The sequence below is a fragment of the Oncorhynchus mykiss genome, chromosome 28 (genome assembly GCF_013265735.2).
Source record: "Oncorhynchus mykiss isolate Arlee chromosome 28, USDA_OmykA_1.1, whole genome shotgun sequence".
In the NCBI taxonomy this organism is placed as follows: Eukaryota; Metazoa; Chordata; class Actinopteri; order Salmoniformes; family Salmonidae; genus Oncorhynchus; species Oncorhynchus mykiss.
In genome coordinates this window covers 32905322-32919732 of record NC_048592.1, presented here as the reverse complement: position 1 = coordinate 32919732, position 14411 = coordinate 32905322, and the positions used below count along the sequence as shown (strand labels likewise).

The 14411-nt window shown below is 41.1% G+C and overlaps 2 protein-coding genes across 4 annotated transcripts in view; one reads left to right on the top strand and one right to left on the bottom strand.

Annotated features, from left to right (window-relative positions):
- Positions 1 to 118: 118 nt before the first annotated feature.
- LOC110509019 (cell division cycle 73, Paf1/RNA polymerase II complex component, homolog (S. cerevisiae)) overlaps positions 119 to 14411 on the top strand; it is a 44176-nt gene continuing 29883 nt past the window's right edge. Inside the window, exons 1-10 of the mRNA XM_021589960.2 lie at positions 119 to 290; positions 1234 to 1339; positions 1537 to 1606; positions 1720 to 1782; positions 2028 to 2080; positions 2400 to 2488; positions 3174 to 3387; positions 6502 to 6600; positions 7016 to 7094; positions 7854 to 7918. Of these exons, the coding sequence (XP_021445635.1) occupies positions 160 to 290; positions 1234 to 1339; positions 1537 to 1606; positions 1720 to 1782; positions 2028 to 2080; positions 2400 to 2488; positions 3174 to 3387; positions 6502 to 6600; positions 7016 to 7094; positions 7854 to 7918 (969 nt within the window). The 5' untranslated portion in view covers positions 119 to 159. The remainder of the gene's footprint in view (positions 291 to 1233; positions 1340 to 1536; positions 1607 to 1719; positions 1783 to 2027; positions 2081 to 2399; positions 2489 to 3173; positions 3388 to 6501; positions 6601 to 7015; positions 7095 to 7853; positions 7919 to 14411) is intronic.
- Positions 7801 to 14411, bottom strand: part of LOC110509022 (beta-1,3-galactosyltransferase 2) — a 39002-nt gene continuing 32391 nt past the window's right edge. For 2 of the 3 annotated variants that reach the window (XM_036966379.1, XM_021589962.2), the window contains exon 2: positions 7801 to 11222. In XM_036966379.1, coding sequence (XP_036822274.1) covers positions 9763 to 11109 — 1347 coding nt within the window. In that variant the 5' untranslated portion in view covers positions 11110 to 11222 and the 3' untranslated portion in view covers positions 7801 to 9762. The remainder of the gene's footprint in view (positions 11223 to 14411) is intronic. The other variant, XM_036966380.1, reaches the window with a different exon arrangement.

Here is a 14411-nt window from a genome sequence, read left to right as displayed (position 1 = left end):
CTGCCATTTGTGTTCAGAATAGACCTATCCATTGACACACTGAACACAAATACAACTGGAAATTGGGATCAGGCATTCTGTGAGACCACATTGCATTCTGTTGATAGGTGACTGGGGGCCTTGCACTCACGCTCGCTAGTTTCATGAAGACAAGTGAAGATGGCGGACGTGTTGAGTGTTCTTCGCCAATACAACATCCAGAAAAAAGAAATCGTCGCCAAAGGAGACGAAGTTATCTTTGGAGAGTTCTCTTGGCCCAAAAATGTCAAGACTAACTATGTCATTTGGGGGTATGTTAAATTTGCTTATAAATGGGTAAATTACTCGCTTCAATCGGCCTGTTGTAGCTAGGCTAGCTAGTAACGTTAATAGCTAACGTTAATGTTAGCGAGATAAGGTTGTTGATGCCCAAACTTTTCTTGCCGCGTTTAAAAGGTGCTAGCTACTATTTGCACCGAATGATAGCAAATACAGTTATCATTTTATTGTTAGTTTGGGGGGGTTTAACTAGTACGCTAGCTAACTATCTAACGTTAATTGCTTTGTTTAAAAGCCACTACCCAGGTAACGTTGTCATAAGCCAGCTGTCATGCTTGCAAACCCGCGGTAGTTAAGTTACAGTATTGCAACTAACGTTAGCTATTATTGATTTCCTCAGGTGACCGTACCTGTCACCATGTTTTTACATTTCTAGCTTGACAGCTAGACATTACTTTGATGTTCTGTGTCAGCTAGCTAGCTAAGTATTTCCTGTTTTTTGCAGAACAAGCAGTCGTTCAGGCCGTATGACATGAAATAGTTGGACAATCTCATTTTAACCCGACAAGTTGGACCAGTTGGACGTGTCATTGAAAAGCCGTGACATAGTCGTCACAGCTGGTCACTGTTTGTGTGTAACGTAATTAACAAAATACAGGATTTAAACTATTTATCTAAGCCTTCACTATTAATGCATGCAGTGTGACTAAATTCCAGATTAGTTCCACAAGAGGGCATCTGGATTTTACTGAAAGAACTGTAGACAATGGGCAAAACTACTAGTCAACGCTGACTAGTGTTGCAAAATTCTTTTAACTTTCCCAACATTCCCTGCTTTTCCAGAAATCCTGGTTGAAGGATTCCGAATTCATGTTTATTCCGTGAATCTTCTAACAAACATTTCTGGAAAACCTAGGAATTTTGGGAAAGTTAGTTGAATTTTGCAACGCTAAAGCTGAATGTAATGATTTTCAGAACTGGAAAGGAGGGTCAGCCCAAGGAGTACTACACCCTGGACTCCATTTTGTTCCTGCTCAACAATGTGCATCTCCCTCATCCATCCTACGTGCGAAGGGCTGCAGTAAGTAGACTTAATGTCCTCACTGCAAGTGAGAGTTGTATAGAGTTAGTTGAATACAGCTGCCATGTGTCATGGATGTTCTGTCTTAGTGTTGCCAGTGGTCTATTGATTGTCATTGCCAGAGGCGTTGTTGTGACCTTGGTAAATTGTGTTGTATTTCATTGTGATTTACATAAGTATTCTGATCACCCCCTAAGACAGAGAACATTCCGGTTGTCAGAAGACCTGATAGAAAGGGCTTGCTGTCCTATCTCAATGGGGAAAGTTGTAAGTATTAATTGAAACCAAATCAGATTTAACACCGTGAAATTAATGCACACGCGTTGATTCCATTGAAATTATTGTACTAAAGCAATTTCCATTTTGATTTCTCTTCACAGCTACTTCGACAAGTATCGACAGAAGTGCCCCCATAGAGATTGGTTTGCAAAGGCCAACGCAAGGTAGTTTTAGCATTTTGAATATGACAACTCTTCCATTGATTTGAATGATTTAATTCATATATATTAGAAAATGTGTTCCCTTGAAACAGATATATCAACAGTCCATGCTGTAAGGCCTAATATACTATTTTGTTCACCATTGGCCTGTGTTGCACATGCAATCAGCTTGGTGAGAGTCATTTTAGATATTGTGCAGATTGGAAAGGTATTGCACAAGTTGGCTAATTAATCCTTTATTGCATCAGTCAAACGAGCAGCAGATGAGGTGTCATCTGAAGCCAAAAAACCCAGGATTGAGGTACGTAATATCTTTGACCGGCGCCATTCAGACTCCTCAGCTCAGTTCTTTATAGAACGTTCTCCTCAGCTCAGTTCTTTATCGAACGTTCTCCTCAGTTCTTTATAGAACGTTCTCCTCAGCTCTAAAGGAATTCTCTATAGGTATCCTGTTTAACAAGATGCCAGATAACTTGCCTGTTAAAGACAATTTTATCCAAAGCAATTTACAGTACAGTGAATTCATACATTTTGAGAATATGATCCCTGCAGAAATTGAATACATGATTATCTTTCATCATATGGAGCATTTTACCATTCTAACACATTCTGTTATCTAGGATGAGGAACGAGTGCGACTGGACAAGGAGCGTCTGGCTGCTAGACTGGAGGGCCACAAAGAGGGCATAGTGCAAACTGACCAGATCAGGTATGAGGTGCCTACACCCTTCCATCATCCAGTCGCTTTTATTATTTATTTTTACGGTTCAACAACATAATGCAACTGGCAGCATCAAGCTGAATTGAGAGTATAGATTTGTTAAAAAATACCAAAACACAATAAACCAAAAATATAGGTCCTAAGCAATGGATGAAAGTACCTAGTAATGTTTAATCTGCTGTCGCCTTGAGCAGAGCAGTCTTATGACTAGCGTTAGGATGGGTATGAAAGGACGTTCAATGACAGTACCATGTTACAAAATGTAGGCCATTATCATGAAGCCATTCACCGTTGCTACACAGGTTTTAAGATGCTAAGGTATCCCAATGAGAGCAGGCTGACATAAATAAAAACCAGGAACCTTGCCTTATTCACTAAACACTGCATTATTTAAATTCGCTTCTCAATCAACCCCGAACATTAATTTCTACTCCAGGCAGCGTAGTTTTTTAATTCGTTTTTATTCTATATTTTTTTCCCCTCCCCACTAAATTATCATCTCAGGGGAGTGGGAAATGCAAAAAAAACAAAACATTTCCAAATCACACATGCATATAATATACACTTGTACATGTGTAAAATAGGACAAATGTAGGCACCCATCTAATTATTCATGTGTTCTGTCAGCGTAGCTGGTGGAATAAGGGATAATGGAGATCACCTCTGCCCCCAGGTCACTGTCCGAGGCCATGTCCGTGGAGAAGATCGCCGCCATCAAAGCCAAGATTATGGCCAAGAAGCGCTCCACCATCAAGACAGACCTGGATGAGGATATCACACTGAAGCAGAGGAGCTTTGTGGACGCCGAGGTGGACGTGACCAGGGACATAGTCAGCAGGGAGCGGGTGTGGAGGACCAGGACCACCATCCTACAGAGCACTGGAAAGGTCAGAGGTCACCCCCTAGACTAGAGTGTCTGACTGGAGGGTGCGAGGGTCATGCTGTCATTAACCCCCTAAGGTTAATTTCCATGCTCCTGTGGATGCGTCACAATCCACCTCATCCGCCTATGTTGAACTTGAAAGGTGACAGCGCTACTAGAGCAGTGTTTGTCAGACAATGAGACATCCCAAAAATGGGTGTTTTCACAAAATCGTATGTAGCGTTCAAACGGTTTGGCCTACAAACTATTGAGCCCTCTGAGGCTCTATGATCTCAAGTGTCAGGAGACTCGCCTGAAGTTGGTACAACTGATCTGCCAACTTCTGTCTATAGCGTCGGCCCCATTTGAGCTACACTCTACCAGAACCCCCCTGTGCAATGGTGACTGTCTCACGAACATGTACAATACCAGTCCAAGTTTGGACACCTACTCATTCAAGGGTTTTTCTTTATTTTAACTATTTTCTACATTGTAGAATAATAGTGAAGTCATCAAAAACTATGAAATAACACGTGAAATCGTGTAGTAACCAATGAAGTGTTACACATCAAAATATATTTGAGATTCTTCAAACTAGCCACCCTTTGCCTTGATGACGGCTTTGCACACTCTTGGCATTCTCTCAACCAGCTTCGAGGTAGTCACGATGGGAACCACACATGTGGCGATCATCCGTTCACCTACTCTGCGTCTCATAAAGACACAGGGGATTTGTGGATTTATCAGACCAAAGGACAGATTGTCACCGGTCTAATGTTCATTGCTTGTGTTTCTTGGATCAAGCAAGTCATATTATTATAAGTCTTATTGGTATCCTTTTAGTAGTGGTTTCTTTGCAGCAATTAGACCATGAAGGTCTGCTTCAGTCTCCTCTGAATAGTTGATGTTGAGATGTCTGTTACTTGAACTCTAAATCATTTATTTGGGCTGCAATCTGAGGTGCAGTTAATTGCCCATTTCTGAGGCTGGTAACTCTAATGAACTTATCCTCTGCAGCAGAGGTAACTCTGGGTCTTCCTTTCCTGTGGCGGTCCTCATGAGAGCCAGTTTCATCATAGCGCTTGATGGATTTTGCAACTGCACTTGAAGAAACTTTTTCAGTGTTTTTAAAGTAATGATGGACTGTTGTTTCTCTTTGCTTATTTGAACTGTTCTTGCCATAATATGGACTTGGTCTTTTACCAAATAGGGCTATCTTCTGTATACCACCCCTACCGTGTCACAACTGATTGTCTCAAATGCATTAAGAAGGAAATCAATTCCACAAAAAGCACACCTGTTAATTGAAATGCGTTCCAGGTGACTACCCCATGAAGTTGGTTGAGAGAATGCCAAGATTGCAAAGCTGTCATCAAGGCAAATGGTGGCTACTTTGAAGAATCTCTAATGCATTTTTATTTGTTTAACACTTTTTTGGTTACTACGTGATCCCAAATGTGTTATTTCATAGTTTTGATGTTTTCACTCCGACTCAAACTAGTCACCTTTCGGTGAAAATCGCTGTTTTTAATCTAAAATAGATTGATAAGTGTTGATCCGATGAGAAAAGTTTGGGTGGGGGCTTTGGATGACTACTGGCTGTATGCAAACGAGTGATGGCATTTGGAGCAATACTGGCTGTATCCAAGGCTTAGCCAGTCGTTCACATAACAGAATGCAGCATGTACAGTATGTGGTTAATATTCAGAATGAGAGAATTAAGTGAAAATGAGGCATTGCTTGTTAAACAAGTGGATTCAGGAATGAAGTGGAGCTGGGCCTGGTTTAAGTTGGAATCCACTATTGAGGTGAAAGGAACACCACACACTTTCTCATGTTTTCAATACAGTAGATTAAAATGGATATTCCAGGTGTACTCTCTGCCTGAAATAGACCCTTGGTTGGCATAATTGATATCATGTTCTGCTGGCATATTGTAGAACAGGCAGAAAGTGTACAATGTAGTTATGTGCAGTGTAGCCCAAAGATATTGCTTTAGTTGCGTTGAACTTGACAGTAACACGTGTGAGTGAGTTGGGATTATTTCATTTTTTACACATTGAACGTTTTTGCACACATGTAGCCTTGTGCACTTGATCGACGTCTACTTTAGTGGCCACTATAATAGAGCAAAAATAGAATGCGTTAGGTTGACATGAACCACTTAAGATGTATTTTACACACAGAGACTGATCATGTAGATCATATTCTTTGTTTAATTAGTTAACCTGCATTTCCCCCTAGTGTCACCTTTTTGGTCCCTCACCAGTTTGTGTCCCTGTTCATTATTATTATTATTTATATATATATATATATATATATATATATATATATATATATATATATGAGTTGGTGTCAACTTTTGACTGGTACTGTACATGTCTGTTTTGCTCTGGGACACCCACGGGCCTCACAAGACTTGTCTGAAGGTCTCCCGGTACTGGTTGAAAACATGTTTTCAAAAACATACACTGTTTTTAATGCAAAAAAATATGGGGTTAAATGCATGTTTAGAAATATACTATATAGAGGAGACTTCAGAACAAACTTCCTTTTGATATTTTTGGGGGACTATCTGTTCTATGTAGTGGCTCTGTTATTCAATGCATTTGTATGGGCTAATAGCAGTAAGGCCAAAAATACCTTTTCATATAATTTTTTATATATACTTCAAGGGGAGGGGTCGTAATTTTTTTTCAATCAAATAGGTAAATGATCCTTGGAATGACCTTAAAACAATTCCATATAGCTCCTCCTCCCGGCTTAGACTGTGATGGGTTATGGTAATGAGATGTCCATCTCATTACCTTAGTCCATCTGAACATTATTATTAGGAGGAACCTGGCCACATGGGAAGAACACGCATGTATTCACTCCATGTAGATATTACCGTGTTCGGATCAGCTTCCCCAGTCCTAGCCTTGAAGGGTGGCGGCGATGGTCCATATCCGTAGCAGATCAACAATCTTCGGCTTTTCTGTTCTTTTAATGCCTGCAGGTGGCAGCATCACCTCAAGGGGAAATGTATTGGTTTGGTGGTGATATCTGCTGTTCTCTTATTCAACAGAACAGTAGAAATCTCGTCTACCTTTTTTTTTAAAAAATGTACACTGTGCTGATAAATCGTATGCTCTTGCAGAACTTCTCCAAAAACATCTTTGCCATCCTGCAGTCGGTGAAGGCCAGGGAAGAGGGACGCGCCCCTGAGCAGAGACCAGCACAGAACACCACTCAGGTGGTAAGGAACAGCCCATGTTTGATTTTGGATATAAACTGATGTAATGTACCTTTTTTATTTTATTTATTTTTTATTTTGGATACACACTTTTGCATCCTAGGAATCCAGCCGTGTGATTTCATTTTTGCCATTGTGATGTAATAAATGCATAATTGAGAATGACTTCCATAATCAGTAAAGGCTCTTGCTCAGGAGTTCCATAAAAATAAATACCTCCCTGTTCTAATTTGTCTTAAGAAATGGAGCTTGAAATGAACTGGGAGTTTCTCCAGAAAAAGATCAATGAGTATTTAACCCGTCGAAGCAGGGTTGATCGTAGTATTACCACTGAACTCTCTGTTTATAGTCGTCTCTCTTTAGATCATTCATTGGAAATGACCTGTGTTTTAAGTGTAACCTCTTATCTCCCCTCAAGGACCAGTCCATAAGGAACAAACAGCCTGTCCCAGCTGCTTATAACCGATACGATCAGGAGAGATTCAAAGGAAAAGAGGGTGAGTGGTAGAGCTGGGGTGATAAAATGAAAATTATCACTTATCGCAGGCATTTTGCTGATTATCGTTTATTATGATAAGTAGCCTATACTAGAGAAATGTGATGTTTTTAAATTAAGTAAGTTTGCTACTATAGGTGATTGTTAATGGGACAATTGATGGCTACAATCAAACTAGTTAGTCGCTTCAAGAGAAGTTTGGTGCACGTGAATGTTATAAAATTGAAATTTCTATTTATTGTTGCATCAATGCAGGCCATTTATCGTGATATGGATTTTTGCCCATATCCTCCCAGCTCTAGTGAGTGGGACCAGGGCACATATTGTCATGTGACGTGTGCTGCTTTGTAAATATGGCCATGAATAGTAACATTTGGTGTGTGTGTGCATTAGTTTCAGCCGAACTGAATTAAAGTTTGTCTCTAGTCACGTACGCATGTAATGTAATTCATACAAAATCCTACAATGTGATTTTCTGGATTTTTTTTTCTAATTTTGTCTGTCATAGTTGAAGTGTACCTATGATCGAAATTACAGGCCTCATCTTTTTAAGTGGGAGAACTTATTGGTGGCTGACTAAATACTTTTTTGCCCCACTGTATGTTCATAGATGGTGCTTTACTTTGTAAAGTAAATATATATTTTAGTGTTATCCATTTCAGTTCCTTACACAGTAATGAACAAATGAAGATGCACAAAAGACAAAGTTTATTTTTATGAAAAGTAAGATACATTATTGATTAACTAATTGTGTCCTTAGAAACGGAGGGTTTCAAGATTGACACCATGGGAACATACCACGGCATGACCCTGAAGTCTGTGACGGTAAGATCATCCTTTCGTCTTCTGCTACCCTAGTCGGTTTGTAGTTGAACATATATTCAGGATGTTTCGTCCATGCATGAATCGAACAACCCCATCGTTGAAGGGTGACCCTGAAGGAGGCACAGTGATGCCGAAACATTGGTGATTTACCCAATAAATTACTGGGAGTTTATATAGTGTGTGACTCTATTTTTATAGTTTATTCTCTGTTAGTCAGCACCTCCACATAAAATAATGTCTCTTTTAAAATTAATTTTAATTTTATTGGGGGGGCCGTTAATTACATAAAAATACAATTTAAAAAATATGGATGACCATGCTTTGTAATGTTTCTAAAACAATACATGAATTAGTAAGAAGTAATGTGGTATATTGCTCAATTTAATTCAAATGATCAGAGACCAGAGGTTACCGTGGTAACGGGGACACTCGACTCCTGTCACGTGTTTCTGTTAGATTTGGGATCTGACCAACGGCTCTTTGCTTTGTTGACGCAGCAGACTCGAACTAATGTTGGAAAAACAACCAAGCTTGTAAACAAAACAATGTAAATAGTGAAGAAACACAAGGACAAAGTCTCACTTTGTAGAATTTTAAGTAAATGCCTGTTCGCAGCACCTCCAAAAATGAATTTCAGTATTTCACTGTGAGCTCAGCTCCCCTGCCAGACGATGTTGCTGTGTGAGGTGGGGTGTAGCATTATCTATTAGTAGCTATCAAACAAAACACCAGAAATACTTTGTAAACAGATACTGCAGTATTTTTTTCTAACTTGCACATGTGCTTATACTTGTTGTTCGCATATGTAATGCTCGCACTGTAGAGCCCAGCAAATTGACCACCTACTAATGTGGCTGGTGAAAGACATTCTTACCTGCCAATACCTCAATCTACTCTCATTTGACAGGTGTTCATTTTATGCTCTGTGTTCCACCCAGATCTGTTTCCTCTCTCAACCACATTCTCTACTCTTGCATATATCCGGTCTTTCATTCTTCCTCCATGTCAACTGCTACTTGTCATTCAATGTTCCTTTTGGTTTTTGATACTTCACATTTTTTATATGGCACTAGAAGTGGTTTATATGCTCAAGTATGCCCAAAGATCTTTTTGGTGAATAATTGAAGTACCCTTGAAGGCTCTTTTTCTTATTTTTTTTTGTAAACCTTTATTTAACTAGGCAAGTCAGTTAAGAACAAATTCTTATTTTCAATGACGGCCTAGGAACAGTGGGGTAACTTCCTGTTCAGGGGCAGAATGACAGATTTGAACTTGCAACCTTCCGGTTACGAGTCCCAACGCTCTAACCACTAGGCTACCCTGCTGCCCCAACATTTAAAAAAAAAAATATATAAATATATAAAAAACGGGACATGATTTAAATCCAAGTTGAGAAAAATGGATACCAGACCTTGACAGTCCACCAATACAGTCTAACATTTATCAGTATCCATTGTTGAAATATAATGGGCCCTTCACGCAAACACGGCGATGGAGCATTATTTTCATACGTTGTTCATTGTACTTTTGTGTGGCTTAAATGTTGGAACGGCCTGTATGTGACGTTCCATTGCGCTGTTTGTGTAGCGGCTTTAATTCAGGTCTTCCTCTCTACCGATGCATACATTTTTTCCCCCAATTAATATATTAAACAAAAAAAATATGAACTGGAGAGCCAGTAAAAAAAAAATGGCTGTCCTCAACCATTAGTTTGTCCAAAAACGTGCTTTACTCGGTTACATCTAGCCAGTGACTCTGCACAGGCCATGATCTAACATCACCCTTGATCCTCTGTCACCAAATAGGCTGTACCCATGCAGTCTCCTCTGGTGAAACCTGCCCATCTAGTTGTTGAATGTGTTGATGCAGGCGTTGTGCTTGTTGCGCTGCAGGTGGTGCCAGTACTTGAGCAGTTCGTTGGGGTGAAACTGGTGGGAGGTGATAAGGTGGCTGTACTTGCAGCTGGAGTAGGACACCCGCCAGTGGTTGAACAGGAACTCATTGGGTGGCGGTGTGGGTTCGATCCGCAGCTTTGCCAGGCAGATGCCCGTGTAGACGTCCTCCAGATGCAGCCTGCGAATGCCTAGAGAGGCCCTGTAGATCTTCCCCGCCAGGTCCCCCGAGAACACGTAACCAGTTCCTGAGCAGAAGGTGGGGTACCTCTCGCTGGGATACAGCTCATGGGACATGTACCACTTGCTGTTCTTATTCCTGTTGGGCGCATAGCCCTTCATCAGGTAGCCTGTGAAATAGTCACGTTTTGGCTGATTTTTGGGCTGGAGCAGCTTGTGGACGAGATACTCGGTGTTGACAAACATGTCACTGTCTGTCTTCATGACGTAATTGGCGCCCGGGCAGTGCGCGGCCACCCAGTGCATGCCCATCAGGGTTTTGATGGTCAGGTTGTTGTACGTGTCCATGAAGTCCTGCTGGAGGATGTCATGGTGCCTCCTGCTCTCTGCCTCCAGGCTGCTCTGCTGCAGGCGGCCCACCTCGCCCTCCTTCACACCCAGCAAGAAAAGCCGGACAAGGCCTGGGACCACGCTCTCGTTTCCCCATGTTTGCCGGATGGCCTCCCTGGCCTCCACCTGCTGGGCCTCCGTGGCTATCAGCAGCACCAGTAAGGGTTCTGGGTCGTCCTCCCGGCACTTGTTGGGCTCGTTGATGATGTAAGTGTAGGGTTCCAATGTCAGCAGGCCCCCTAGCCCGACCTCTCCGCTCAAGCTAGCGTTAGTCGCCAGCGAGCTCTCCAGTCCTGTAACCCGCTGCGGAGAGGAGTCCGCCTGAGGGGAACTGAGGTTGGCATTCATTTTCGGAGGTGCAGGGGGAACCGGTGCATCCCTCAATTGAATCTGTGAGGAGCTGTGATTTCCTTTGTCTATGGAGTGTAGTCCTCCCTCTGTGTAAGCCACTGGGTTCTCCCTCCGCAATGTTGGGCCCTTGATGCCCGGCAGCCAGTCCTGATGACGCAAGATGACCAGGACCACCAGCAAGGAGAGGAGAGACAGGAGCCTGGCGACGTGCGTGCAGCAGTAGCGCCTCCTCCACTGCATGGTGGCTGTGTGCACCACCTCACTTGGGCAGCGGTGACACCTGGTCAGGTGCTTGTCGTGTGCGAACAAACCTTTATTGCCAATGACAGTGGCGACGTGTCGGGAGTTCCTGAGGGAACTACACCTGGGCTGGTGCATGCTGTACTTCCATTCAAGTCACTTTAAATTGCTGGTCAGATGTCAGTCCTGCCTCTATGTTACAACCAGCTTCATGCTCTGAGACGAAGTGCAGTCTTCAACAGAGGCTTTATCTAGGAGAAAAACAAGTTATTTATATATATATAAATAAATAAATATATATATATAGAGATATATTTAGATAGATAGATAGATATATAGATATATATATTAGGTAGATCAGCTTTAATATTGTAGCTTCATCAATGTAATTGTCAGCAATTCCAATCCCCCATATAATTTTTCTGGTAAATAAATATATTTTTATACATACACTACCGTTCAAAAGTTTGGATTCAGTTAGAAATGTCCTTGTTTTTGAAAGAAATGCACTTTTTGTCCATTTTAAAATAACATCAAATTGATCAGAAAAACAGTGTAGAAGTTGTTAATGCTGTAAATGACTATTGTAGCTGGAAACAGCAGATTTTTTTTTAATGGTATATCTACAGTTGAAGTCGGAAGTTTACATTACACTTATTTCTAGTTAACAAACTATAGTTTTGGCAAGTTGGTTAGGACATCTACTTTGTGCATAACACAAGTCATTTTTCCAACAATCGTTTACAGACAGATCATTTCACTTAATTCACTGTATCACAATTCCAGTGGGTCAGAAGTTTACATACACTAAGTTGACTGTGCCTTTTAAACAGCTTGGCAATTTCCAGAAAAGGTTGTCATGGTTTTAGAAGCTTCTGATAGGCTCATTGACAATTGGAGGTGTACCTGTGAATGTATTTCAAGGCCTACCTTCAAACTCAGTGCCTCTTTGCTTGATGACATGGGAAAATCAAAAGAAATCAGCCAAAACCTCTATTTGTACACCTCCACAAGTCTGGTTCATCCTTGGGAGCAATTTCCAAACGCCTGAAGGTACCACATTCATCTGTACAAACAATAGTACGCAAGTATAAACATCGCGGGACCACGCAGCTGTCATACTACTCAGGAAGGAGATGCGTTCCGTCTCCTAGAGATGAATGTACTTTGCGTGTGCGAGCAAGGAGGCCTACAAACCTGACTCAGTTACACCAACTCTGTCAGGAGGAATGGGCAACGTTCACACAACTTATTGTGGGAAGCTACCCAAAACGTTTGACCCAAGTTAAACAATTTAAAGGCAATGCTACCAAATACTAATTGAGTGTATGTAAACTTCTGACCCACTGGGAAATAAATAAAATATTAAATAAATCATTCTCTCTACTATTCTGACATTTTAAGTTCTTAAAATAAAGTGGTGATCTTTAACTGACCTAAGACAGGGAATTTTTACTTGGATTAAACGTCAGGAATTGTGATACTGAGTTTAAATGTATTTGACTAAGGTGTATGTAAACTGTACAGTTGAAGTCAAGAGGCCCATTATGAGCAACCATCACTCCTGTGTTCCAATGGCACGTTGTTAGCTAATCCAAGTTTACATTTTAAAAGGCCAACTGATCATTAGAAACCCCTTTCGCAATTGTTAGAACAGCTGAAAACTGTTAAAACGTACCTTTTTTAGACTAGTTGAGTATCTGGAGCATCAGCATTTGGGGGTTTGATTACAGGCTCAAAATGGACAGAAATAAAGTACTTTAGACTGACGAGTTTCAGAAGATTCATGTTCTGCGAAATTAAGGCTATTCCATGCGAGAAACTGAACATCTCGTACAACGCTGTGTACTATCCCCTTCACAGAACAGCTCTAACTGGCTCTAACCAGCACAACTGAGCAAGAGGACACGTACATTAGTGTCTTGTGAGGCATCTGTTTCTCAAACCAGTCCTCAACTGGCAGCTTTATTATGTAGTACCTGCAAAATACCAGTCTCAACGTCAACAGTGAAGAGGCGACTCCAGGATGCTGGCCTTCTAGGCAGAGTTGCAAATTGACCGGCCAATATAAAGAAAATATTAAGATGTGCAAAAGAACAGACACTGGACAGAGGAAGATTGTATAAAATAAAAAAAGTTATGGACAGATAAATCTAAGTTTGTCTTCAAATCACAAAGAAGAACATTCGTGAGATGCAGAAAAACTGAAAATTTGCTGGAGGAGTGCTTAACGCCATCTGTCAAGCATGGTGGAGGCAATGTGATGGTCTGGGGGTGCTTTGGTGGTGGTAAAGTGGGAGATTTGTACAGGGTAAAAGGGATCTTGGTGAAGGAAGGCTATCACTTAATTTTGCAACTCCATCCAGTACCCTGCGGACGGCGCTTAATTGGAGCCAATTTCCTCCTACAACAGTACAATGACCCAAAGCACAGCTCCAAACTATGCAATAACTATTTACCATACGGTCTATGTGCTGGTCACCCCATTAGTCACCGGATCTCAACCCTATTGCGCTGTTGTGGGAGCAGCTTGACCGTATGGTACGTAAGAAGTGCCCATCAAGCCAATCCAATTTATGGGAGGTGCTTCAGGAAGCATGGGGTGAAATCTCTTCAGATTACCTCAACAAATTGACAACTAGAATGCTAAAGGTCTACAAAGCTGTAATTGCTGCAAATGGAGGGTTCTTCGCCGAAAGCCAAGTTTGAAGGACCCATTTATTTGAATAAAAAATCATTATTTGTAACCCTGTCAACATCTTGACTATTTCCTATTCATTTTGCAACTCATTTCATGCGTTTTTCATGGTAAACAAGGACATTTCTAAGTGACCCCAAACTTTTGAACGGTAGTGTACGTTAATTTAAAATATATTTTCCTTTTATAATTTCCCGCAAACACTACCACCTCTCCCCTAATTGGAGTAAACTAACAACACTTAGGCTTCTACTTCCAGCTTATACATACTATATACATTTTACATGCTATATACATTTGACATACTATATACATTTTACATACACAATGTATTTGACTTCAGTTTATATTTTGTTTTTAGACCTGGCCATCCTCTACTTCTGATTTCTATTTGCTGTATAATTGTAACTGATTGTTAACACCCAAGCTGAAACCATCAAACACTTGGTGTGGGGTGACCTGAGCGATTTGTATTGGTGTGTCTCGACCAAAACACTATTAATCTAATACTGAATTATGAATTGTGAGAAGTGTAATCGGCTCTTCAGCATGTCATTTTAGAGATTAGACTGGCTAATGAGTCTCACCAACAGCTCTCTCAGAAAGCAGGGAAATGTCTTTCACACTATGTAAAACTGGCCAAGTGTCAAACGGGCTGGGTGTGGCGCTAACACTGTCGGGTCTTTGACCGAGTTGGAGATCCATTACAGTTGTTTTTCCACCTCCTGCTGTGGTTGAATTG